Source organism: Epinephelus lanceolatus, chromosome 5 (genome assembly GCF_041903045.1).
Source record: "Epinephelus lanceolatus isolate andai-2023 chromosome 5, ASM4190304v1, whole genome shotgun sequence".
Lineage (NCBI taxonomy): Eukaryota > Metazoa > Chordata > Actinopteri > Perciformes > Serranidae > Epinephelus > Epinephelus lanceolatus.
In genome coordinates, this window is record NC_135738.1 from 24,578,435 (window position 1) to 24,606,082 (window position 27,648).

Here is a 27,648-nt window from a genome sequence, read left to right on the forward strand (position 1 = left end):
GTTCTGTGGCTAAAATCCCACAACGACAAAGAAACCCAACACAATAAGTCATTTAATAAATACATTTAAGACACAGGGTGTACAGGTATTAGACACTTAAATTACATGCTATTTAAGACCCTTTAAAGATGATTTTTAACAAAATTTAAGACATATTTTTATACAAAGATTCTTTTTTCTTACTGAAGCATTGATTTAAAAAAAAATTATGGTATAAAGCTAAGTAGTAGCCTATATATGTGGTCCTGTGAAGAGGTAGGTGAGTTAGGTTTATCTACATTTTGCCAACAGGTAAGCACAAGTATAAAGTTGGTTCAGTGGTATGTTTACAGATTTTTAACATTAGAAATGTGGACTTTCAGTCACACAAAAATCATGACTCATTTTGACAAAGAAATTGAAAGATTGATAAATCAGATAAAATGTTTTTATAAAATTTAGGACTAATTTCATGACTTTGAAGGCCTAATATTTATGAAATTTAATTTAATGTTATAAGACGTTTTACGGACCTACAGTCACCCTGAGATAGAAATGGAGAATGCAAGTTTTTAATGTAAAAATAAAAAAGCCTTTATTGATGTTGGCTTTAACACTGTAAATCACTAGTCAAAGTGCCACTGATAAAACCAATTTATCACAAATCAGAAACATAATGACTTCATCTTTTTACGTTAAGTACTGTTCTCATTTCTATAAATGTTTAAGTGACTCATTCTACAATGAGCACATCTCTACTATGACTTTGCAGCTAAAGCAGATTTCTCTCCCTCTGCTGGTTTATATCACAGAGGCACAATGACAGGACTTCCTGCTGCTAAGATGAGGTCACCGGCCACGTTTCTGTAACAGCCTTTCCCAAGACCCCCTCCCCCAATATGTGGAAGGAAAGTAATGGATTTACATGATGAGTTGTAAAAGCATGTTTTCTCTTTAGGTGTCATTTCACTGTATTTATGTTTCACATCAAATATTAAATTCACTTATTTTGAGGTACAGTGAAGAAGAGGCAGTACATGATTCTGGGAAAGGACTGTCACACAAGACATCACAATAAAACGTAGTCCTCTCCTTGTTATTGCTGAAATCCAACTGTCTCTGAATTGTCTGTTTCAGACATGGAGTCCCTCACAGCCTCACAGATGCTGGTGTCTCTACACCGGGTCGTAATATAGCAAAGTCTCCATATCTCAGCCCACTGCCGAGTCTTCCAAATCTATGTTGTCCATATCGTCTCCTGACTTGTCATCTTTGTCTTTGTCTTGATTGGACTGACCAGGTGTGTCCATCTGTTCACGACTATCACCACTCCCTGCTGGAACAACACAAAAGGTCACATTCGGGGTTTTACACGATGTTGTGCAAAAAGTTGGTTCTTTGTAAAGCTGCATAATATTAAAAATGAGTTGGGTTAATCTATGCCTGGAAAGCAACATTGTAGAAAATCTGTCACAAAAAGAACTTATATTATCTGTATTAGAAAAACAAAGATCACAACAGATTTTGCAACATGAGAGTTTAGCTTTTCTGTCTTACCTGTGCTGGTTTCGCCTTCTTTTTTCTCGACGAGAAAGATTCTTTGCATCATCAGTTTCTTCGTGGTGTGACACTTGTACTTGAGATCTGGAACACTGTCAGCTTTACCTGCAGACATGCGTCAAAATGGAAAATTAACAAAAGAAAGTAGGAAAAACAACATAAAACACAGCAATAAACATTAAAAAAATATATGTAGAACCTTACCTTTTGGTGGTCCCTCCTCGAACAGCACACAAGTTCCCAACGCATCTTTGAAGATCGAAGGATAATAAGTAAAAATTCTGTTTAAAATATATTTTTTGATGATAAAATCTATTAGGAGTTCACAGAGGCTCCTTTGTGCTGGAAAAATAGTCTTTATGTGCCTCTGTTTCCATACCATCTATTGCAAACAATAGAGTTATAATGTTGTAAGCTCTACAAGTGGTCTGTGTGCTTTTTTGAAGTTCATTTTTACTAGGGCTGCAACCAAACCATTACTTTCATTGTTGATTAATCTCTTGATTATTTTTTTGATTAATCAGTTAGTTGTTTAGTCCATAAAATGTCAGAAAATGGTGACAAATGTCATTCAGTTTTTCCCAGAGAAGAAGATGATGTTTTGTCAACAATTCAAAGACATTCAGTTTACTGTCATAGAATAAAGAAACCAGAACATATTTACATTTAAGAAGCTGGAATCAGAGAGTTTTGACTTGTTTTATATTTTAAAAAATCACTTAAACAGATTCTCAAATCAGTTGGCAATAAATATAATAGTTGACAACTAACTGATAAATCAATTAATTGTTGCAGCGTTAATTCTTACCTTCATATTCCCCTGCGAACACATACTGTCCAACCTGCATCATGGGCTTCTCGCTGTCGATATCCTGGCGCACAGGGACAAAATCTTACTTAGTGACTGCTGCAGTGAAAGACATACTGTACACTGTCAATGTTTCTGTCATGCATGGTGCCTTTTCTCTTCCTGAAACATAATGCATTAACATCCGACACTCACCAATATCTTGCATGTTCCCCGACACTTTGATAGGAAGTCGTTGCTGATTATACCGGAGAGCTCCACTACAACAAGCTGCTCCTAAACATGCAAATAGATGAGAAGGTTTTAAGTTAGAAATGTACACAGCAACTGCACTTGCTGCAAATAAAGGATGATTTTAATATTTTAAAAGATAAAAAATAAAGTCATTAAAATAAAGTTAACTACTTCAATTGCCAGGGTGTCTACAGTTGAGAGTATACAAACACTTAAATAACAATAACAGGCAGCCAGGGGGATACCATACTACACAAAGATATTATAAGACATACAGATGTCAAGCGTCTTAATAGCGTCGTTGTTGGTTGAATCAAAGAGCAGTTTCATAAAGTATTTAACATCCTTCAGAAAAAAAACAATATGAGATTTATTATTGCTAAACGTACATTTATGTATACAATACCAAATTAATTATAAAAAAGTTTTGTCTTCATTTTTTGAGTATTTGAGGAAACTAAACACATTTTCTGATAATAATGTTAAGTCTTTGGAGATATGGCCCATGATAAATCTGCAAAAGTCCTTTCAGAATATCTTGGTGTGAGAACAATGCCAGAAAAGGTGTAAAGTAGTTTCAGGATGTTCATTACAGAAAGAGCAATTTGTGTTGAAGTCTTGTTTGTATTTCTGCATGTAGGGATTGACAGGGTAATATTTATTAATAATTCTGAAGGACGCCTCCTTAACCTTATTCACAATTAGGTATTCGTAAGTAGACATCTATACCTTCATCTAATATGTATCATTTACAAACTGATTCCAATATGCCACTACATTTGGAATAGAGACAACATATTGTTGAAATATGGCACGTATGGAAATGAATGACTTCTCACTGAGATTCTCAAACACGTTCACGTAAAGGAGCCAATATTAACACACCCTACAACCAAAACCAATATTCAGTTGGAGGTTTGTCCTCTAAGCTCTCTGTTGAAAGGTTAAAGTTAACACCATAACGAACGCTAAAATTAAAGCAGTCGTTATTATAAGCCTATCAGGACCGTCTAACATGAGTCAGCTAGCATGCTAGCCACATGAAGCTAATGTTGGTACCGCTCTGCTGTAAACGTTTGTCCGCTAACGGTTTTTCTTACCTCCTCCTCCCATTCATCGTCCATGCTGATAGTCCTGGAATAAAAAGCAATTATAGAAATTAGTGTAATACTCTTCCATGTAGTTTTATCCACATAAATCGCCAGTTCTTTCTTGCTAAATAGTGTTTTGACAACTTCCGCGAATGTACGGTGCCCGAGAAGCCGATTATATTTTTTTCTGCTTCGCATATTTTCAGTTCCGGGCTCCGAACAACGAGGGGCGCTGTTGCTCAGTTTTTTTGTTGCATGTTTTGTTGCAAAGCCATTTAATGTGAACTGGAAATGGAATGAATAACAATGAAATCCTCCTCCCTCCTCCGTCCGCCCCCTGCACCCACCTATCCATCTCCCTGTCTGTCTGTCTCCCTGTGTATCTGTCTGTCTGGCTTTCTCTCTGTCTATCTATCTATCCATCTATTTCTTCATTCTACTTATGGTTGAGTATGATTGGATCTAAATATTGGCTACCTGTAGGCACACTCATCCACATCTAACATTAATGTTATTAATGTCCTCCTGCAGGAGGCCATAGCGGAGGTGATGAGATGAGATGAGATGAAATGAGACGATACACTTTATTGATCCCCGAGGAGAAATTCATCCGTCAAAAGGCAGAGGCAACAAAAACCAAAACAAGCACACACATCACACATATCCAAAACTAAACAGAAACAGGGGGTATGAATGAATCGTCATCAAAGTGCACAATAAAGAAACAAACAATTAAGCACAAAATCAAACCATTTAGCTTGGTGATAATGAACATGTGTGTGAGGTCACCTAAGTTTTTCCAGTTTTGTTTTAGCAGGACAGCAGTGACTGTACAGAATTCGGGATCTTTGTGACAAGTGATGGTGTAAGGCCAAACCTATTCTTAATAAACACACATCAAAGGACAAAATTTCAGTCTGTAATTATAAATTTATTTCTATCATTATGATAACAGGTATGGACATATAATATAATTCTTAAGCTAAAGATGTTTTGTGATTCACACATATTTCTATCAGTTTTATTAAGGGCTGGGGAATTCTCCACTATTTAAATTGCTTACGCTATTGGATTTTGGCAAATAACACATATCTATTTCAAATTTAGAAAAAATTAAATTGCTGTTTTTGGTGAACAATGTTTAAAACCTGGAATTCTTCACCAACAGAATAATGAAGCCTCTAAGATGACATGTTCAATATTTGTTCATTTATCAATCACTAGTCTTCATTTAGTTTTTTATATTTTTGGCCTCAAAATGCTTAACTGCTCTTATTTGATATGTAAAAGGTATTTGATACATTTGGAATATAATATCTATTTAATAGCCCTGATTAATAAAGCTACGTATCGATCCTTACGGGTCATATCTCTTTTAGTGTGCTACCCTGTACACGGGGGTCAGAGATCAGGGTCAGCTGAGGGGCAGCACCCCTGATGCTGGTTGAAATTCATCATTCCACTCGGGATTTCTGTCACGAGGACAGTTTTTCTCACTGAACCCTCCACTTAAAGGACAATCCCACTGGTTAATTAGAAAAAACAGGATGGTTGTAATAAATAGAAGATGTTACAAATGAAGTGAAATGTATTTGTGTGACACTACGAGGTCAACTATTAGCTACTGTAGTGCCTTTTACACATGTAAGCAAATTTCAGGAGGGACACGGGAAACATTGCCCTGAATATTCAGGACGTGTGCATTTGTCCACTTCAACAAAAACATGACAGTAACAGAGTCCTTTTATTTAGACAAAAATTAAATATATTTACACCATATATTGATGCAGAAAAGGTGCAAATTTGTGCATAAAAATTCACAAGAATGCAGGAAATTAAATGTCAGATGGGCAAATTTTTACTCCCCGTCTCCATCCAAAACCTACGCTTTTGCATGTATGTTACTCAGTAAATGTTCTGGCAAATGTTTGCATTTTGTTTGAGAAGGAGCCATGAATGACGGACTGAACTGTGGTAATACTGAACCTGTTTAAATCGTGGTATGACAATAAATTTATGCTGGGTTGGGAAATGGAGTCTTGAGAGGACGGGGGTTCAATTTTATGGTCCTGGTCTGTCAGATATCTGCATTTCCTCCTATGGACATTGTTGATAACAGTAAATAGCAGACAGTTTAATGTCTAAAAAGGGCAGAGTGTAAAAACATATAGGTATTCTGCATTCAACATTTATATTAATTTGCTTGGATTTTTTTTCAGCTCTGTTTTAGTAATTTTGGAGAGGAAAACAGCACAACATTAAATAGATTCATATTTTTACTATTACAATTTTTTACACGGCCATCCAGGTGCTGTAGACCAAGGCAGGTAGCCTAACAGTTAAGCGGTGTTACTCCGACGCCGACAGTAATTGTAAATACCTGTATAAATGTAAAGCAGGTTGACGCTGAGCGAACCTCACCCTCACAGAGAGCGAGAAAAAATATTTTGAATCAGAATCAGGCAAACCAAATTAAAGGGGGTGCAAATCCCCCATGTGCCTTCTCCCTCCCCATTTCTGGCCTATCATCTATCTCTGGACCATGGTGGGGTTGTCATGTCGACCAGTCCACAAGTTACTATGACAACGGCTCAAGGGGAAGCACTTGCTAGGGAGGTTATTGCCTCCTTGGGGATGCAAGAAGGACAGGAGGAATGTGAGCAGAGACAAAGATAGAGGGACTTATAGACACCAAAAAGGCTTAAATAAAGGGAGAGGTCAAGTTGGAGTGTGTTTGCTGAGTGTGTGTGTGTGTTGCTGTAAAGGCCAGTTTACATTCAGAATCAAAGTGGACACAGTGTGTAAATCAGAGTTGCCCCATTGAAGCCTCGGACGCAGAGTGCAAAGTTTTCTCCCTCCTGGACGAGGCCTCTCCTGTACATGATGTATTACACTTCCTGCTCAGTGCCATACCCTGGGGCAGAAAGGGGCGGGGGCCAGGGGGGGTAGTGACATTAAGGACCCTCCAAGGTGTCAGATGGGTCCCCAGCTTCCCCCACATTTTGTCATATAAATGTCATAAAGACAAGTTTGGAGTTGGGGAGCTTTTGGCTCTCCTCCTGCCTGGGGGGTATCATGGTGGTTAATTGCCCCATTAGCACTGACAGGGTAAATTGGTGGAAGGGCTAACTATATATTACAGTGAAAACAACAACCTCTGGCATACACCTGAGGGCATGGTGCGTTTTACAGTACAGCCGGTGCATGTTTGAGTGTGTATGCAAAGTACGGTGTGTGGGTGCGTGTGTAAATTGCAAATGTAAATGTACACTCACATGAGAGCTTTAATATGGGTAAAATATTAGAATTCTATATTTATCACTACGGAAATGAAGTCACGGTGTCAGTTAGGGGGAGCGTCTCCTCTCATATCTGTGCTGGACTTTCTCAAGGCGTACATCAGGAGAAGTATTCCACTGTATCTTATTCTAGTCTGTAAAAATGTGACTTTGTGTGAGGACTGCTTTGGGGAGGACTGTGTGTTTCTGTGTACATTAATTGTGAACCGCAAACACAGTGTGTGACTCATCCCTCGCACGTGAAGGTAGAAATCAAATGTGTGCCCTTTTTATTGTTTTAAATGGGGCCAAAAAATGTAATTGCAAACACGAATAGAAATTTACATCAAGGAGCAGTGGTGCAAATAATATGAGGGATGATTTGAAAGCATTTTATTATCGTGTCACAACACTATGGTGTAAACTCTAAGGTAATTTGGTTATGATGAAATTCAAATAAGCTCCATACATATATCAGAATCTTTTTTTAAAAACATTTTTCCCTGACGTCACATCTGTTTGCAGGTTATTCTCGAAGCACAAATTTGATGTGTTTTAAATACACTACAGCATTAAAATATATGCACATGATAAATGCACATATAAGGCACATATAAGGATGAATAAATAAACAGCAGATCCCCATATTGCTTTTGCTTCAATTATGATTTTAACATTTTTCTTGTTATTCAAACCCCATAAGACAATGATGCACGTTGCAGATAAATGGTTATCTCTGTCACACACACACACACACACACACACACACACACACACACACAGAGTGATATGGACCAGCCTTAAAATTATATCACCATTCACTGTCATTGTCTTTTGCTCATAAAACGACATAAAATTGTCACCATTCTAACTGCAGCCATAACAACAACAGAAAATCTCCATGTAGGCATGAAGACAACACAACAGTCTCTGATTTATGTTTGTGATAACCTGCAATCTTTGCTTGCTGGCATGTGCCAGACAGACAATCACTTTAAACGTTTTCAAATCGTAAAATAATTATTGGATGCTCTACAAACGCAGGGGCAAATCATTTGGCTCTTTACTAATTGCCCAATCGACTCTTTACATATTTATAGTTGCACAATTGCAAGGAAATAATCAAACCAAACCAAGATAAACCAAAAATCAAAACGTCAGTACTCTCAAAACCAACACAGCGAAATATCATTATTAATATTCATGTAGCCTACGATTGCGATATGGCCTTGTATGTGCGGTTGTTTCACGCAACAGTGAGCTGATAGTACTGCAGTTAATGCTATAGCCTTTTTTATATTCTGTGGTAGAACTGCAATATTCCTATATTTTTCTCCATAGGGACTTCAGCTGTAACATTTCACACCTTTCTAAAATTTATATCCCTACAATTAGGACAAGGTGAGATTTGACATCAAATCCTAATAAAGTAAAAGGATACTATTTGATCTTACAAATAAATGCAGTTTCACCTTCTAAAATATGGACGATCGACAGATTGCACATCCAGCGTGAAATTCACAATAGTATTATCATAACAATAGACCCGAGTGGCGAGGATGGGACGGCCTAAGTAGAAAAAAAACCCTAAAGGTCTTCTGTGATGACAAACACAGAAGTGGACACATCAATTAACGCTCATGTATATATTTTTTGTCTTGTAAAATGAGAAAATTACCCAGCAAAGCCCGAAACCCAGACCTGCAGCCTCTGTCCAAAAGGTGCAATGTCTCATTTCATATTCACGCATATTCAGACGAGTCTTATTTTTCCTTTTGTTTTAAGCATTTATTTTTAAATCTCTTTGTTACACACGAATACCCTATGAGTCTGTCAAAACCTTGCGTTTATCACAAGATATAACTTTTCCAAAGCAGGTAGAGTATCCCACAGGAATTTAAATATTTCAATAAAATAATGCGATTTAAGTTTGGGACATAATGCATACATTTGAGCGTGTGATGTTTGTTTTATCTCAAACAAAATGCCAATATAATATTGGTAAAATAATCCTCCAGGGCCTGGCAGTGTGCTTGTATTCCTCAACAGTGAATCACGGTGATAGTGTCGCATTTTGTGGCATATTTTCTGGCATCATTATAACCCTGTAAAAAGCCAATTATGTCTGTTTTTGGTCAATATTGACTTTATTTTGACTTTATTGTAATTCGTGATATTTTGTCATGTCTAAATTTAGATTTTTTTCTGCGATATTAATATCTCTATACATGTTTTAAATCAGTTAGGATTTGGTTTCACGTACATGTAAAATGTATTCATGGATTTTTCAGCGACAATGTTTCTATTTGTGTTAAAATTCAACGTTTCAGCTGTAATTTCTCGCACTTTTTAATATTTTCCTCTCCCCTTGTCCTCTCTATGCGTCCCCTGTAGCCTCTCCCCCTCCCTCCCCTTCTCTCCTTTTCTCTCTCTCTCGCGGAATCCTATTGATCCAAACGGGCTAATTAGCGGTGTCTGCGCAATTACGCACATGCGCACTGGGCGTAATCTCAGCCATTTTTTGAAGGAAACTAATTAGCAGGAATAAAGAGCCAAGTGTTTTTCCCCCACAGTGATCAGAACTCATTCTACCTCTGGAGCTCGCACAAACCCCTCCGTCCCCCATCTTCTGTTTACTACAGCCTATATGTAGCTTTAATTACACTGTTGTTTGGTAACAACTTGGACCCCGCTGCTCTCTCTCCCTCTCCCCGTTTTTTTCCCTTTCCTCCTTGGCTCCGTAAAAACGCAGAGGATCATTCATAAGGAATGAGTGGCCTCTCTATACGATTGTTTTCTGGACTACTACACATTCAGCGTACGGAGCTTTGTACCAGAGCCGCTGCAGAAATGTAAGTCTGCCATTTGTTTACGATATTAAAGGGACGGGAGGAAGCAAAGCTCCCGGCGGTGGGGAGGGAAGGGGGTGTTTGGTTAGTGCAGCCTGTAAAACCCGCACAAATCGAGCTTTTGTTGATCTGCTTGTGCATTGAGTCACCTGTTACTGGAGACTGAACGCGATCACTCTTTGGTTGGGCTGAATCGGAGTGTGGTACGGTGCGGTCCACTGTAAACAAAGGCTAAAGTAGTCTGCAGGCTGGAGTGTTGGTCAGTGGCTTGACAACACAGACAGAGACGGGGAGTGAACTTCAAGTCGCTGCCCGTCCGGTATTCTCAACAGTATGCTTCCCAGAATAATGCATAATACAGCTCAGTGCCATTACCTTGGTGTAGGCTGTGTGCGGGGTCCTCACGCAAAACAGTGTTTGTCCATGTCCAGCTGTATTTATCCAGGTCCTACAAAGACAAACAAAATGCATTTTCCTAAAGTATAGCCACACACAACTCTTCTCTGTGTGTCTTTCTCTCTCCCCTTCACACCCCTGTCTCTCCTTTCTCCCTCATACACGCACACACACACACGCACACGCGCACACACACGCACACACACCAGCCTAAGAGATTCAGAGGACACACTTTTAGTTGGTTTGGCCATTGTTATATGTTGCCAAATCTGTACCATGCACACCTGATAGCAAAAATGCCATATACACTCATATTTTCATTTATTAAATGTAATATTTTAGGTGTTTTGTGTGTGTGTGCCTAATTGACATGATCAGAATCAGTTTGCAGTGCCCAACAGGATTCACTCCCATTAACACACACACACATAGATGTACACACACGTTGTTAAATGATGGTTTCCCGCACTTGTGATCGATAGAGAGCCAGGAATGTTTGTATAAATAGTTACATTGCCGATAGACCCGGGTTATTGATTGCAGTGTAAATGAAAATCTTTATCAGATTAGAGACTGTTCTCAGCTGCTGGCAGGCAGGCTCGGGCCCTCAGCGCTCTCCGGCGGGACAGTGGACAGCTGCAGTGGGCAAGGGTCTGTGGCCTGTGACATAAACACAGTGCATTAAAGCACTATCAGAGTGCCGATATGAGCCATATATCTTTAAGGTGCAGAGAAGGGAGAGGGGGGTGGCTACAGGGGGAGAGGGAGAGTGTTTAAGCAGGAGGAGGAGGAGGAGGAGGAGGAGGGGGCTGGTTGGTTGAAGGAGAAGGTGAAAGGGTACATTAAGGTCTCTCTTTGATTAAAAAAGGTCAGTAATGAGATTGTGGGACACACACACACACACACACACACACACACACACACACATACACACACATAGTAAGGGAGACGTATCTGCCTCATCTGGCATCCATCTGTCAGTAAGAAACCGAAGAGGAGGAGAGGCCCGAGTCATTTTTTAGGAAATCTCTCTAGTGATGCATGATTATGCTGGTGATTAAGATTATTTGTGAAACCTCACTGATTAATTTTTGGCGATTTTAATGATGAACCTTAATGTTTATGGTCATTAAACATTAAATTAAAATTTCAGTCTTGAAATAGAGATTAATCTAAACACTGCTTTAAATTGTCTTATAAACACTCCACCATCATTAACTATTAGAGCTGCAACTAAGGTTTATTTACATTGTTGACTGATCTGTCGATTATCTTCCTGATTAATCGATAAGTTGTTTGGTCTGTACAAAGTCAGAAAATGGTGAAAATGTTGATCAGTCCTCCTTAAAGCCCAAAATGGCATCCTCAAATGTCTTGTTTTGCCCACAGCTTAAAGACATTCAGTTTATTGTCATAGAGGGGGGAAGAAACCAGAAAATAATCACATTTTAAAAAGCTGGAATCAGAGAATGTAGACTTTTTTTCTTAAAAAATTACTGCAACCAATTACTTGCAATCAAAAATTTTGGCAATTAATTTAATAGTTGACAAATAATGGATTAATCTTTGCAGCTCTTTTGACTCCAAGTGCATGATACATAAAGTTTCAATTTAATTTAATGAAATTTAATGAAAATACATCTGATACAGGATATAAATCCTCTACATCAGACTCAAAATACTATCAGCCATACAAGAAAAACAAAACACAATATACAGTTAAAAACCTCAATAATACATACATATCACTTAATACATATAACAATATATCAAGAAGAGATTTATTATTTTAATGTAGACATCATTGCTTCAGTGTTTATGTAGGATATATTTATCATGTGCAAGCAATGCAACTTACAGGAAGTGTCCATAATCCTATACATATTCAGTAAGAGGAGGAATATAATACACTGCACTGCAAGGCCACTAAATACTGCTTCAAATGTTACCAGCTTTTCAACATCTGTCTGAAATCATAACAAAAATTGTATAATCTTAAAAGTATTTGTTGTATTTTGGAGTAAATTAGATTATACAGGTGTTTATTACATTGTGACCACCCCCTGTGTTTGCACTGCGTGCTATAAAATGGCTCGTGCCAAACAGATCCTGTTCCCTCTCATAATATGTCTGTACCCATGCACAGAGACAGCTACACTGGCTTTAAAAACTGTTCTTTTATCCGCTTTTATCTAAGTGTGGCAATTTAGTGGAAGCCCTTTAGCTCAGAAGCATTCAGTTCTTTATTTAATCCTATCCCCTGAGGAATATTATAGACCTCCTGTGTAGCCTTTACCCGCATTCCTCTACCTAGTTTAGCGCTCATGCTATTGATTTTCCCATTAAGGGCTAACGCTAACCCCTGAGTAACCAGCCTCTGTATTGCGCACTGTGAAGGCAGTATTGAACAGATGCTATCCAGGGACTGTAATCAATGGCTTCCACTGTTATGCAATATTATTTACATGACTCATGTATTTCATTTTCTCCTCTTTTCTCCCTTCACTTTCCTTCTGTCTCTGACTCTCCTCTCTTCTCCTTGTTCTCTGTATCTGAAACACAGGTGGGGTAGTAATGCGTGGAAGCTGTAGCCTCTGGTATGGACAGCGGTGAGGGAGGAGGGGATGGAGGGGGAGGAGAGGAAAGAGATGCTGACCTCAGTCCCCAGGCTTTATCTCTTCCTCTCCTGACCCTAGTGGTCATTCCGGAGCAGGGGTCATCCTCTCATACCTCAGCCATGGCCCCTGCCAAAGAGCCCCTGACCCTGCCACAGCAGGAGGAGGAGGGCGCAGAGGGGTCCCAGGCTCGAAAAGAGACCCAGGGAGGTGAGCAGGAAGAAGGAGGCCGACGTTCACAGGAGAATGGAGTGTGTCAAAAGCAGGGGATGAAGGAAGACTTCGGGGAGGGATATTTGTCAGGGCAAAGGAAGGAAGAAGGGGAGGTGCGTGTAGGTGTGGGAGAGGCGTCAGTTACAGGGGGCCTCCCAGCAGCCCTTAGCAGCAGAGGCGGAGAGGAGGAGAAGGAAGAGGAGGAGGCCATCTCAAACCAAAGCCAAACCAAATCCAAATGTTCTTTATTACCTCAACAGAGCCAGCACAGCTCTTCTTCCAGCACTGCAAAGGCCAGTGGCACACTCGACAGCAAAACAGCCGCCTCTCCAAAGCCCTCCCCCACTCCTTCCACCTCTCCAAAGCCCTTCCCTTTTCTTTCCACCTCTCCAAAGCACTTCACTTGTCCGTCCTCCTCTTCTGCCCTGCTGAGCGAGACAGAGGTAAAAGACATTAAGGGAGATCAGGGCTGGATTTCTGGGTTTCCTCAGAGCTTTAAGTCCCAGCAGTCTACTCTGGCTTTTCCACTGGCAGGTATGGAACCTGCCAGTACACCTGCTGAGGATGATGGGCCGGCAGGGGTTCCTCACTCTTCCATTTCCAATGGAGATGGTGCCAAAGCTCCAGAACCAAATGACAGCCAGCTAGACACAGAGGTGGATGATGAGAGAGACAAAGAAGAAGAACAGAAAGAAGCTGTCCTTAAAAACCTCAACCAAGACCTCTCTCCTAATTCACTGACCAGTCACATGACCATAATGCACTCACGCAACTCCTGCAAGACGCTGAAATGCCCCAAGTGTAACTGGCACTACAAGTCTCAGCATACACTGCAAGTCCACATGAAAGAGAAACATCCGGAGACTGGAGGCCAGTGTGTGTGTGGCGCCTCCGGGGGAAAGTGTGTGTGTGGCGGCGCAACACGAGGTGTGTGTGGATATTGCAGTTCGGGGAAACCCCATCCTCGCTTGGCCCGTGGTGAAACCTACGCCTGTGGCTACAAGCCCTACCGCTGTGAGGTGTGTGACTATGCTACCTCATCGAAAGGCAACCTCAGCATACACATGCAGTCGGATAAACACCTTAATAACGTTCAAAGTGGGGGACACTCGAATGGTCACATGCACACCTCTCACATTACCAACAATAGCGGCTCCTCCAACGGTCACGCAGTGGATGAGCCCGTGTACAAGCCCCCACTCTCTATCCCCACGCCTACTACCCAACCCACCAAGCTCACACCACCTGCACACTCTCACTCTCATGGTAAGCGGTGGCGGTGTGATGTGTGCGACTATGAGACCAGCATTGCCCGCAACCTGCGCATACACACCACCAGCGAGAAACACACACATAACATGCTACGGCTCCAGAGAGGTTACTATCTGTCTCACTGCAGGAGTCTTGCCCCGCAGCTGAAACACCTACAAAACACAGGTGAGTAATGCATCTCGCTGTTATCCAACATAAAAATTTTAAAGATTTGCACATTCTTACTGGGTTTCTTTCTGTGTTTCAGGTGCCGAGATCTCCTTGAACATGCGGCTGACCAGTCAACAAGTCACAGAACAGCCAGTCACCCTTGGGTCTACACTGACTCCATCTCCCTCCCCTTCTCCCTCTCCCCCTCCAGCCCCGTCTCTGTCCCCCACTGAACCCCTCTCCCAGGGTGTGTTTCAATGCCTTGTCTGCTCCTGCTTTTCGTCCGACAGCATAGAGTCTGTGGAGCAGCACCTGAACGCCCCTCGCTCTCTGCCCCAGTCTGAGTGGTGCTCCCTGGTTGCTGGTGGCTGCCACTGCAGGCTGTGCGGCTACACCACCCCGTTGAGGGCTAACTTCTCCTTGCACTGCCAGACTGACAGACACCGCACCCGGTACCAGCTCGCTGCTCACCTCCAGGAGGGTGGGGACAGGGGTCAGGAGGGGGCTGCCCTTATTGCCAAGGGCAACCCCATTCAGCTGAGGTGCAACCTGTGTGACTACGTGACAAGCAGTTTGGACAAGTTACGAGGACATTCCCTCAGTTCACACCACGAGGCCAGCGTCCGGGTTTACCGAGTCAGTACACTCTCAATAATAACCTTTTTGTCTTTGGACATGCAAGCAGCATTTGAAACAACATATAGGATAATCAGACTAGATGTAAACCAACCATAATAACTTTCATTCACTCCTTTCTACCTCATTGTTTTTAGTTCCTGCAGCAGTATGATGGTGAGGTTGATGGAGGTTCGTGGCTGTTCCATTGTCTATTATGCAACCACTCCTCCTCTTCTAAACTCCAAGTACTGAAACACAGTCAAACCGCAACCCATCAGCAGAGGGAAGGGCTACTACAGCTGCAACCAATGGGTGGAGAGGAGCTGGCAGCCATTTTTACCATCAGGAAAAGCCCTGATGGTGTCACAGGTGAGAACATGAACCTTGTGGCTGTATTTGATTTCATGTTGCATGTGCTTGCTGACGTCAGAGAGCAGGCAGGGGATTAAGATGAAAAGAGAGAGAAAATGAGTAATGGCCGTTGGTGAGATATTGATCAAGAAAATTGATTTGTCGATACACATCCTTGTTATATCCCCAATAACCCCTGACAACAGCTAACTAGCACCTGCTAATCAATGGACCAATACAAATCCCCTGGATAAGAATGGGGGAGGTGGAGGCTCGTCACCAGTCTGTTCAAGATAAAACACTGGATTTGCATCGTCTGGAGAGTCTGTCTGAACTGCTGGCAAAACATCTAAAATTAGTAGTTCAGCACTTCACTTGTAAATTAAGTGTATCCTGTGATTTGTCCATGTGCGGATTAAGACTTATCGAGGTGAACTGATGTGTTGTAAGTCCATATTACCTCTACTCCACCTCTGAGGAGAATCTAATGGAGAATCAATACTTGATCAATAGTGTATGGAGGCAAGCAAGAAGAATGAAGTGTGGCCCAAAGACATTGGTCTTTTTGAAGCATGCTATCTAGAGGATAATATAAACTACAATTAGCCTGATAGTTTGTGAGAACATATTGTATGAAGCGCAGTGTTTGTGTAACATGATTATTTGTCATGTCCCCAGGAGAGCTCAGTGAGGACATGGAAACTTTCAGTGAGACCACCACTGGTCCTTTGGACACAACCAAAGACACATGTAACATGGGGTCGAAACAGATGTCTGAGGAGACGGGTACGGCTGCTTCAACATTCTACAACTTACAGTTAACTCAAATGATAGCATGATAATATTTTACATACATAGTAAATATCGATATGTTTACATGTTATGAATGTTTATTTGAAGATGAAACAAGGGAGGAGGAACAAGAAAAGAGGGAGTCATTGCCCTCAGTCAAGCGTCCATCCTCTGGAAGCGAGGAAATGGAAAACTCAACCAAACGCCCCAGAATACACCAGCAAAATGAGAACCAGCAGGTGAGCAGTGGACACACATTTTAATAATTTAAGTGTGTCCACGTGAATATAAAACTGTCACAATAAATGCAGTTCTCGTGTAACCCCACAAACAAACAGACATGCACATCTTAGCTCTCTTTCAGCCTTCTAATTCAACACTTTTTAACCTTTTTTCTCACTTCTCTCCTCTCTCGCCTCTCTCAGACTGTCCAGTGCCCTTTGTGCCAGGTTAAACTCCCACACACACACCTTCGACAGCATCTCACACATGTGCACAGTGTGGCGCAGGACTGTGTAGACAAGCTCATCAGCACAGTAAGTGTATGCAAGTGTGTATTCGTTGTATTTGCGTTTGTCGGGAAGCAAAAGAAAACGAGAAGGCAAAGCGATGGGGGATGGGGGAGAGTGAAATGTAGGGAGACAATTCCATTAAGAAGGCACCAGAGAGAAAGGCAGCGCTTTTTTTAATGCATGTTTAAGTAGCTCCCCGCTATCATCTTTGATGCAGCCGTGCATTCGGTGTGTATGTGTATGCGCGTCTTTTAGAGTGGAAGAGAGAGGGTTTGACTGAGTGAGTGAGGGAAAAGCCAGTCTTTCTATAATGCATGTTTAAGTAGCCCTCTATTACCAGAAGTGCAGTCAAGCTAAAAAGGGGCCCCCATGCTTTTTACTGTGTCTCTCCAACTAACAAAGACTGGTCATCTATCCACATCACCATCCTCCATCTCCCTGGCCCGTATGCTAAGTGGCCTTTGTCTCTTGCGCTCTTCGCCTCCACTTGACTGACTGCTTTTCACCCTTTCTCCCCTCTGCTGTCCCTCCCTCCCCCCTCCAGCTACTCCTATCATTCCTATTCAGCAATCTCTGTCCCTGCCCCTCCCTTTCTGTCTCTCCCAAGCTCTCTCTCAATTTCTTATGCGTTACCCCTCCCTTACTCACTCTCTCCCTCTCCGAAGCAGTTTTTTTTGTTCATTGCCCCATACTTTCTCCCTCCCTCTCCCTGCTCTCTCTCTTTTTCATATTCTACACCCCTTACCCCCCCCCCCACCGTCATCCTCCCTCCTTCCCCTCCCTCACTCTCTCTGATAGTAATTGAGGTTCATTAATTCAGACTGAGGTGATGATGGCCATTATGTACCTTGCTTTCCAATTACGCTCTCTAGATTAAGCCTGACCTTCAGTTTTCTCTGCAGTGTGTATGTGTGTGTGTGTGGTTATTCTCTTTCTCTCTTATGAAGCTGTTACGCAGAGAAAACTCTTGTCATGTAAATCTCATCTTTAGCTGCCCGTTCTTTCCTAAGGGTAGCTAGCTGTTCGCATAGATATAGTATTTGCTCTCAGTGCTTGAAGCTGTGGAGATGGAGGTTTTCTATATGAAGAATGATTTTAAATAAATTCATTATTCAGCTCAGTAAAGTTTTATTAAACCCTTGGGGCATGTTGGAGGGTGTCGTAGGGAGCTGAAGGGCAGAGCCACATATCTCAACCATATACACTTATTACCAAATTGATGTGCCTTGCTGTCGATAATGCTGTGCAGGCAGGTGCAAGATGTAACGATACACTTACAGATTCACACTTTAATGTTTTATGATATTAGGACAGGGTGTGCAGGCACTCATGTTTATACATCTTGATATTTGCTTGCTATTATGCTGTACAATTAAATGTTTTATTCATAACATTGGATTAAGGAAATATGGTAATATCCCATATTTCTTTCGGTCTGAATTGGTAAAACAACAGAGTATAAGTGGCAATAAAAACCAAAAGGAAAACAAAATTGACAGATCATTAAATTTCTTTCTCTTCCAGGTCACACCACCCATGGGACAACCGCAGCCTGAGCTGCAGACGGAACCACAGACAGATGATACTCAGAAAAATAAAAACACCAAGGATAACAATGCAAATTGTTCCGACACTGCTGAAACCAGTGCCTCAGTTGATTCACAGAAAAACAAAGGTTGGTATGAAACGCATCGTAAAACTTAGGTGTCATAGCAGTTGATTGAAAACACATTGTCTCCTTGATCTAATGTTATTTAAAATTTACTGTTTACTGTTTGTATGCATTTTGCAGGCATTTCAGTGGAGAACACTGAGGGAGATGTAGCCGCACCCAAAGATGTCACAGCTCTTCTCACCCCACCCCTAGAAGACAACACCACTCACCCTTCCAATGGCAGACTGGCTCCTCAGTCCCCAACTCAGACACCCCCCTCCTCCCCGCCCACCTCTCCACCCGGCGACCTCCCTCCCCTCTCTGATCGCCATGGTTACCGGTTCCGTTGCAGCAGGTGCAGCCTGGCGTTCCCCACTCAGGAGAAGCTCCAGCTGCACTGGCAGTACCATGCCATGAGGGCGGCGACAGAGTGCCCCCTCTGTTCTAGACAATGCCGCAGTCAGGAGGCCCTGCAGAGACACATGCAGAACACACACTCGCAGCTGGACAACACACACGGGCAGAATACACTCTTGCCGCCTCACACTGCTCAGTACATGGAGCATAATAAAAATTCAGTTCAACAAGATTTTAGTTTATCACCTCAAGTGGGTCAAGAAGCAGGAGAGGATGAGGATGAAGAGATAGAGGAAGAAGCACTAGGCATGGAGGGAAAGGAGGAACAAAAAGAGGAAGTAAAATTAAAAGAGAAAGACATGATTGGTGAAGCTGATGGAGGTGAGGAGGATTTAACTGAGCCAGAGAAAGGGCCACATGAGGAGATCATATCAGAACCTACTTCCAGCTCTCTTGTCAAAAAGAGTTCGAACCCCACAATGGACCGATATCTGGATCCAACCAGGCCCTACAAATGCACAATATGCTCTGAATCTTTTACTCAGAAAACAATTCTTCTGGTCCACTATAACTCTGTGAGCCATCTCCATCGGGCCAGACGAGCCCTGCAGGACTCTGGCACAGGTGTTGCTGCCCCTGAGGCTCCCCGTGGCCCAGATCCTAGACCCTACCGCTGCCGATTGTGTGGAGTGGGCTATAGCCAGAGCTCCACACTGGACATACATCTTCGCTCTGTCCTTCATCAGACTAGAGCCCGTGCTGCCCAGAACTCAGCACCACAGACCCCAGCAACAAGTGTAGCTGCTCCAGTATCAGTCCCCACCACTGCTACTCAGGCTGCTACCACCAGAGAAGAAACATCCAAGAGTTTGCCTTTCACCAAGAGGCCAGATGTAGTAAGCTCTTCAACCTCTTTACTATTAGGCGCTGGCTTAGCAGCCGAGGCCCAGCCAGCCCTCTCTAACCCAACTGACAGCCAGCAGGCTAAAAAGAGAGTGGCGGAAATTATAGCATCACGAAACCAGCTTATGTTAATACAACAGCAGCAGTTAGCCCAGGCTCAGGCGCAGGCCCAAGCTCAGTTACAACAACACACAGCTCTATTCCAGTCCCAATTGATGCAGCACCTTCCCATAGGGACAGAGAATCTTCTTAAACAACACTTCCCTCTGGCACCAGAGAACTTGCTCTCTCTGCAGCAGCAACTTCTTCTGCCCTTTTACTTGTCAGGAGACATGAATCTTAACCCAGAGTTAGCTGTTAAGAGTCTAGAACTTAGTCAGTTAGTGTCTGTCAATTCCATCCTAAAAGAACAGGTTAAGGCAGAAGATAAAAAGGAGTACCAACCTTGCATAGATGAGAAAGAAATCCAGAGACAAAGTTCAAACCCAGCTGTTAGCCAAGCAAAAGATCTTGTTGAGTGTGAAGCCAAGGTTGAAGCTGGCTGCAGTGGATCCTCCATCAACAGGTCAGAAAGAGAACAAAGCAGTTCTAGTCTTGAGGAAGAAAAAGAAGAAATGCCTGCTCCTACTGTTAAAAATGAGAGTCAGAGGGAAGAAACAGATTCATCCTCATATAATCTTCTGGGATTGCAGTGTCCTCCTCCCAGAGTGCCCTATGCTGCTGTGAACGGGGAGCCTCTTCGAGCCCTGCTGCAGAGTTATGGCTATGAGCTGGCACTGCAATACATACAAAGTAGACACAGACACCAGCAGCAGATATCAACTCATATGATACTGGAGAAACAAGAATGCTCTCATATCAACAAGATGGAGGTATGCTCAGATGAACAAAGAGCTGAGTTTAGTGGACTACAGGAGGAAAAGATGGAGGGCTGTGATGAGGATAACAAAGAAGTAGAGGCCAACAGGGAGATAGAAAACTTTCCACAAGAGAAAATTCAGAAAGATGAGGAATCCACAAACAAAGAGAAAGGATGTTGTGGTAGAGGAGAAAAATGTAGAGACTGTGGCAAGTTTTTTTCAGATGCCTTGATTTTAAAAAGCCACCGGGAGTACATTCATAGGATGCTGTTTCCCACTCCTGCACTTGAGAGGTTTTCCAGAGAATACAGGCTGCAGTATGACCAGATGTACCCTCTCACACAGCCAAAATCTGCGGAGAATTCAACTGCTTCAGCTGCTGCCCCAGCCCCTTCCCCAGAATCAGAACCAGCATCAGAACCAGTTATGCCTCAAGTTAAAACTCTTGCACCATCACCTGCACCCTCATTTTCAGATCCCATAACCAAAACATGTACTCCAGCTGAACTGACACCAACTGCCCCCGCACCTTCTTCTCCTCAATTTCCTTCTCAACCTCAAGAAAACCCACAAGAAGCAGCCATCTCAAGCACATCTGCTGCAGCTTCTTCTCATACCACACCCCCAGCTAACTCCATACCTCTTTCCTTACCTAAAATACCTATGCTTCCTCTTTCCTTGCCCCAACTTCCTATAGCCCCACTACCTTTACCTAAGCTCCCCCTACCTCCCATTCCTTTTCCCATGGACCTTCCTCTTCTCCCTCCAGTTATGATGCAGTCTGTGAGTCTCCAGCCCCAACCTTGGTTAGACTCAAGTGTGAACCCTGAGTTGGCCAAGCTGTACCAATCTCAACTCAACCCGACACTGCTAGGGCAACAGCCGCAGCTCAGCCCAGCTCTGCTAGTCCCGCCACCCCAGCTCAGCCCAGCTTTGCAAGGTCAGCCTCCACAGCTCAATCCTGCGCTGCTGGCTCAACCATCTCAGCCCAGCCCCGTTCAAACAGGACAGCAACCTCAAGTCAGCCCAACAATACTTGACCAACAGAGTAAGAGAACCCGAACCCGAATCTCTGAGGAGCAACTGACTGTTCTGAGGAAACACTTTGATATTAACAGCCTCCCCAGTGATGAAGAGATTAACAAGATGTCTACTCTTTCTGGTCTGCCTCATAAAGTCATCAAACACTGGTTTCGCAACACCTTATTTAAAGAGCGCCAGCGAGACAAGGATTCCCCTTACAATTTTAATAACCCCCCAACCACAGCCCTGGAGGAGTCCAGAGAGGAAGTAGCACAAAACCAGCCTCTGACAATGTCTCCATGTTCACTGTCACCAGGCCTTACAGCCAACACCTCCTCACAGCCCCAGACAACAGAGCTCCAGAGAGGAGAGCTCCATAGGGGCCGGCGCTCCTCCCGAACCCGCTTCACGGAGCAACAGCTGGAGACCCTGCAGGGAGTGTTCGAGGCTACTCCTTATCCTAGAGAGGAAGAATATGACAGGTTGTCTGCTCTGCTGTCTCTCCCTAACAGAGTCATTGTTGTATGGTTTCAAAATGCTAGGCAGAGAGCCCGCAAAAATCAAGACCGGGGCACAGATGATGGATTAGAGGGGAAGAACCAGCTTGACAACATTCACAAACAGAGAAATGGCTGCTACAAGAATGATGATGATGGTGATATTGGGGATAACAGCTGTGTGGATGAAAGACAAGGTGAATCTCAGAATGAAAACTCCATGGATCTGACTTATGAGTATTACAGCACCCCTGACTCACCAGTCCTTGATTCTTCCTCTCAGTGCACAGAAACTGAGCATTCAACAGCCAAAGGTGAACCAACACCTGTTATTGGGAAACAAGAAGATAAAACAATTCCTCCTCAGGCTAACAAGAGCCCAGGTCTTGTTCAAACTCAAAATGGAATTTCAGATGCAGACATCCAGGTTAAGGAAGTTGTTCAGGCCATAATAACAGGGTCCTCTCCACAACCTCAGCCCGATGTGCAGCCAGAAAGTACTTCAGAAAGACCCCAGACTCACTCTTCCTCCTCTTCACAAAAAACAGTTACCACCATCGTGTCCACAGCTCATTCCAGCCAGGGGCATACCCACAGCCCTCCTGCTGATCAAGCTGTTGAAAAGCCTGGTGATAGTTCACCCAGCCTCCCTGCTGCTCCAGAGTCTGAAACGAGCCACAGTCGGGTGCCTGATGCCACCTCTGGCCTATCCACTGAAACCCAGCCAAAAAAACAGCTCCAACCCCAAACCCAGGCTCAGTTCCAGTGCAGCCTGTGCCCAATGTCCTTGCCCTCATTCCAGCTGTGGCAGGAGCATCAGACCAGGCACCTTCTGGCAGCTCAATCCCAGGTCCAATTTCTCCACTCTGGCTTTACAGACCGAACCATGCCTTATATGATGCTCCACCCCAACCACACCTTAATGGCCAGTCAAATGCTTTCAGGAGCTATGTCCCAGATGCACCCTAATCCCACACATCCTATGATTTCACATTTAAACAGCATACAAATTAAGAACACACTCTCTGATCACCCAAGCAACACCCTCACCAGCCTCTCTCAAAGTTCCCTGACACAGATGAAGCAGAGTTCAAAGCTAATGTCAGAAACCAGCTTTGAAGGCCAAAGGGGCAGTAGAGAGATTGAGGAAGAGCATCGAAGGGATAAGCGTCAGAGAACCACCATCACTCCAGAACAGCTTGAAGTGTTGTATCAGCGCTACAGTATGGACTCTAACCCCACCAGAGGAGTCCTGGAAGGCATTGCACGGGATGTAGGCCTCACAAGACGTGTGGTTCAGGTATTTTATGGATGTTTGCTGTGTTTGAATATGTCAATGTTTTTGAGAGAGAGAAATAGAAAGCCATGTATAGAAAATGACTTGTTGCTTTTGTGTATCTGGAATTTAAAAAAATGCTGGTCTTTCCCTCACAGGTCTGGTTTCAAAATACACGGGCCAGAGAGAGAAAAGGACAGTTCCGATCAATGGGGCCAGGATCCAGTTTCAGCATGGGTTTGAACCACCTGCGTTGCCCATTCTGCAGGGCTCTCTTCAAGGTAAAGAGCGCTCTGGATGCCCATATGAGGTCACGCCACTGGGCAGAGGCTGAAAGAGCGGGCTTCAACTTATCGATGAGTAATGGATCCAACGGGCAGACTGGAATGGCTCTGTCATCTGTCATGGACAGACCGGGCCCGTCTGTCTCCTCCAACCTCATCCCAAACCATGGCTATGTCATCATTAACAAAGAGTCAACTGTGAAGCTGCCTGTAACCTCTTTATCGTCACACACTGATCTGAACAACCCAGAGGAGGATGAGGACTATGAGGAGGAGGACGAGGAGTACCCATGTGAGGAGGGTTCCAGTATGGCTGACCAAGGGTCTCCTAGTCCTGAGGGATCTGGGGGTCCAAGCTCAGATTGGGGTGAGACACAAAGTCTGCAACAGCAGCAACAACAGCAGCAGCGCCAAAGGACACAGATGAGCCACTTCCAGGTACTCCAGCTCAGAGACTTCTACAGGAGCCACCGTACCCCTAACCGACATGAGTGTGAGACACTGGGCCAGGAGCTGGGACTGCCTCACCGAGTGGTGCAGGTAAATGTTTCAAATATTCATAAATGAGAAAATGCAGTTTGAACTGCGTTTATTAAAGATTAAAAACGTGTTTCAGAACAATTATTTAAAGGTAATGGCTAATGTATTCATATAATTTTTTTGCAGGTGTGGTTCCAGAATGCCAGAGCCAAGGAGAAGAGGGCCAGGAGCCTGAGCTCTGACTCTGCAGAGAGGGAGCAGGCCGAGTTGTCCGCAGGGGCAGGGGAGAGAGACAGAGCTTAGAGAGGCAGACTACGGTCCCATTGCTTCTTTCTACTTCATCCACCCCAAACCCCTCCTGCACCTGCTGTCGACCACCACACCCTGTTCACTTTGCTGCCAAACCTGTAACCGAAACACCCCAAAGATGCCGAGCCACAGTGGCCCAAAGAGAAACTCTCTCAACTGAAAGTAGGAGAGAGCCCAAACCAAGTCCTCTCTACCACAGCTTTCCTCTTTTCATATCGTTCTTAAACTCTTTCCTGGTCTGTCCTTTCTTGTTGAAAAGAGCTCCTCTCCCTATTCCGTCAGACACCTTACTACAACCAAACACCACCTTGATAAAAACCAACCAGATGCCACAGAGGCCAAAGAGCATTCTCCAAGTATGTGACCTCACTGCCCAGCTAGACCTGCAGTCTACCTCTCAGTCTGCACGACAGACTCACAGTGGGCCCTCCACCAGACAGTGCTAGATGACTAGCTGTGTAGCAAGTAGTGCCAGTCTGTAAGAGGCTGGAAAAGAAATTGTCAAAGAGATTTTAGTGTAAATAGAGAGCTCCAAAAGATAAACTTGAAGAAAAACAAAGCAGTTAACAGTGGATGATGAAGAAGAAGATGGGGGAAAAAAAAAAAAAAAGGAAAAATATCCTTGAAATAGACGGAGGTATTCGCATAGAGCTTTTGTAAAGACTGACTCAGATTCCAAAGCTCGTAACCAAAATTTTACATGTCTGTGGATTTAGTTTCAACACGTTTGTTTTCAATAACAAACTGCAGAGCTGACGTCTGTACGGTGAAGGGGTGAGATCTGCAGCTGGCAAAAGTAAGCCGAGTACTAATAGACTGATACGGTGCCAGGATGCAGCTTCACCCTCCACAAGCCAATGATGAGTCTTCTGTTGTACATGTACACCTTCTATGTTCCTTTAGTGGATAACAGCCCAAATAGCACAGAACGTAAAGGCCAGTTTGTCCTGAACGGGGCAAACTATTTTTTATAGCACTCAACCATTATACTGTATATGAAAACTTTAACCAAACTCAAATTTACATTGTGTGTGTTTAGTAATAGTTTCTTAATATAAATCTTATGGATTGAGATAAACTGTCTTGCTTCGATATAGTGTCATGATTATGAAAAGATTATGACAGCTTTGATATGTTCCGGCAAGGTGACTTACTGCCTTTCCGTTCTATTTGAATATACCAATGGCTGACCAATGTTATGTGATTAATGTAAAGCTTTCTATGCTCAGGTCAACAGCTCAACATGGCTCTGCTTCAAATGTGATCTTAATACTGTACTTTTCTGTTTTTAAAACAGAAGAGACATGGTTTAACCTTGGACTAAGTATTAAAAAGATATCTACAAAAAACACCTGTATTTCAAAGATCTGAGCTTTTCACCTCTGAGTAATAGATTGTTACAAAAACCTTATTGAAACTAAAGTGTTTAATAGTGTGAGGGGTAAATGTACAGTATTTAGCTTTTGTATGGTTGACTCAAGACTTCATTGGATGATTGAGACATAGCTCCCTTTTCCACTTACCGATGGGGAGCTACTGCGCAAAGCTGAGAAAAACTTCGGATGTTATTGATGTTATTTTTGTACACTTAATTTATTTTCCCTCTTCCTCCCTCCCTACCTACTTTCCTGTTTTGCTCTCTACCTTTCTTCCTGTGTTCATTTGCAACCAGTCCTTATTCTAACTGTAATAATGATAATATAACAATAATAGCTAAACAATAATTAATGCTTTAAGACAAAAATCCAAAGACGTGATAATACTTTAACCATATGACCTACAAAAAAAAAAGCGCTACTGTTTACTTGACGATGTATTGCTGTTTTTAAAGAAGGAAGGAGTCCCTATATCTAAGCTACTGTTTTCTGCCTCTCATAAGCACACTGGAGACTGTAACCAAAACCCCAAACTAGAGCCATGGCAGTCTGTAATATAGCGGTTAAAGAGTTTTACTTCTCTTGAGAAATGTTGCAGTTTATTTTTCTTTCTTTTCTACCATAGTGTTGAACTTCAGCCCTTAAGGATGTCCAGTTTGCTGCTAATGTACTGTAGTTTCTAACGATACTGTAGAAAGATGCATGCTCTGATCGCTTTACCACTAGGCTTTAATGACTACAAACTGTAATGATACCTGTGATGCTGTTGATAAACTGCTCCTCTGTTGATTCTGTTGAAAACAAATGGATATGTGGGGCTCAATTCCATCAGGTTTGTTTTTCAGTATCCTATTAATTACCCCGATACTCAGAAGATAAAAAAAATGGCTTTCGTAATACCAGAAATATTTTTTCAAGCTTCCAGTTTTAGAGAAATCTGCTTGGGGCATTAACTTCTCAATACTTATGGAGATACTGCATAGCTATTTGAAGGAGTTCAGCCCCAAACCTTCCAGCGGTATGGTGTCAGTCTTTCTGTGTTGCAATGTCTCTAGTCCATTTGTCCAGCTACAACAGCTTTGCTGAACTCAGACTGACACACAGTCAACTTTCCAAAGGATGTGGACTGACTAACTCTGTCATTTTTTTTTTGTTCTTAAACTAACCAATGTTTACGACAATACCAATGAGCTTTCTTCTGTACAGAAATGTGCATTCCAAATACCACAAAGGCAGTTTTTTTGTATACAGATTATTTTCAATTTCATTTCTGTCGTATTCTCTTGATCTTAGTGACTGTAAGATGTACATATTGGGGTCCTCTATGGTGAAGGGACTCTGTTATCCTTACTCTAGGTAAAACTATTCTTTTCATTTTTTTCTGGATATGTTGTTGCCATAGTGATGACCAAAAAGATACCTGTGATGTGCACCTGTCCTTATGTCCTGCTCCAGTGGTTTAGTGTGTCTCTATACTCTCCCTCCCCAAGTTCTCCCCTACTGGTGTGTGTTTCTCTTCCTTTCCCTTCCCATACTCCACTGAGCTAAATAAAGTCTGCTTTGGTGCATGCTCTGGTCTCATCCCTTTGGTCTAACCAAGAGAAGCCATTTTGTGAATGTTGTGGTATGCGAATGCGTCTGCCTGTTATATGCGTTTCATATTCCAGGTTGTATGCTTGGTGGCGGTGTGTGTGTGTGTGTGTGTGTGTCTGGCTGGCTGGAACGCTTTTGATGTGCGACCGTGTGTGTGTGCAACACAGCAGTGTGTGGAAGGCGTTTGGTGAATGGAGCCATGACCTCTGGGGTCACTTCATTAATTACATCTGTGACATTCAGCCAGATGAGTTTCCTTTGTGACTAAATGATATGATGAATATTAACGACCTCGGATGAATTACACTGCTGCTTCTG

The 27,648-nt window shown here is 42.8% G+C and overlaps 2 protein-coding genes across 3 annotated transcripts; one reads left to right on the forward strand and one right to left on the reverse strand.

Annotated features, from left to right (window-relative positions):
- Positions 1-39: 39 nt before the first annotated feature.
- On the reverse strand, positions 40-10,326 carry gtf3c6 (general transcription factor IIIC, polypeptide 6, alpha). Of its 2 annotated transcripts, XM_033634875.2 has the most exons (7): positions 10,175-10,326; positions 3,682-3,715; positions 2,543-2,623; positions 2,348-2,411; positions 1,744-1,788; positions 1,537-1,644; positions 40-1,315 (listed from the first exon to the last, which is right to left on the reverse strand). In XM_033634875.2, exons 2-7 carry the CDS (start codon positions 3,703-3,705, stop codon positions 1,191-1,193), a joined length of 447 nt encoding a protein of 148 aa, XP_033490766.1. In that variant the 5' UTR covers positions 3,706-3,715; positions 10,175-10,326; the 3' UTR covers positions 40-1,190. The 2 variants fall into 2 exon arrangements, with proteins under 2 accessions (XP_033490766.1, XP_033490767.1); XM_033634876.2 differs by lacking the exon at positions 10,175-10,326 and having other exon boundaries at positions 40-1,312; positions 3,682-3,851.
- LOC117262113 (zinc finger homeobox protein 3-like) lies at positions 9,464-27,305 on the forward strand. Its single transcript, XM_033634802.2, has 11 exons — positions 9,464-9,802; positions 12,759-14,460; positions 14,543-15,081; positions 15,219-15,432; positions 16,093-16,200; positions 16,315-16,445; positions 16,632-16,742; positions 18,243-18,393; positions 18,511-23,312; positions 23,447-24,112; positions 24,239-27,305. The coding sequence occupies exons 2-11, from the start codon at positions 12,795-12,797 to the stop codon at positions 24,353-24,355; spliced, it is 8,505 nt and encodes a 2,834-aa protein (XP_033490693.2). The 5' UTR covers positions 9,464-9,802; positions 12,759-12,794; the 3' UTR covers positions 24,356-27,305.
- The last annotated feature ends 343 nt before the right edge of the window (positions 27,306-27,648 follow it).

Bases quoted from the DNA above. Each gene is read 5' to 3' on its own strand.
- LOC117262113 (XM_033634802.2), top strand. From the start codon at position 12,795: ATGGACAGCGGTGAGGGAGGAGGGGATGGAGGGGGAGGAGAGGAAAGA. The intron at 16,743-18,242 runs GTAAGTGTATGC...TTTCTCTTCCAG, and splicing joins TAGACAAGCTCATCAGCACA to GTCACACCACCCATGGGACA. The intron at 23,313-23,446 runs GTATTTTATGGA...TTTCCCTCACAG, and splicing joins TCACAAGACGTGTGGTTCAG to GTCTGGTTTCAAAATACACG.
- gtf3c6 (XM_033634875.2), bottom strand. From the start codon at position 3,705: ATGGACGATGAATGGGAGGAGGAG. The intron at 2,624-3,681 runs GTAAGAAAAACC...TTGCATGTTTAG, and splicing joins ACGATGAATGGGAGGAGGAG to GAGCAGCTTGTTGTAGTGGA. The intron at 2,412-2,542 runs GTGAGTGTCGGA...CCTGTGCGCCAG, and splicing joins GGGGAACATGCAAGATATTG to GATATCGACAGCGAGAAGCC.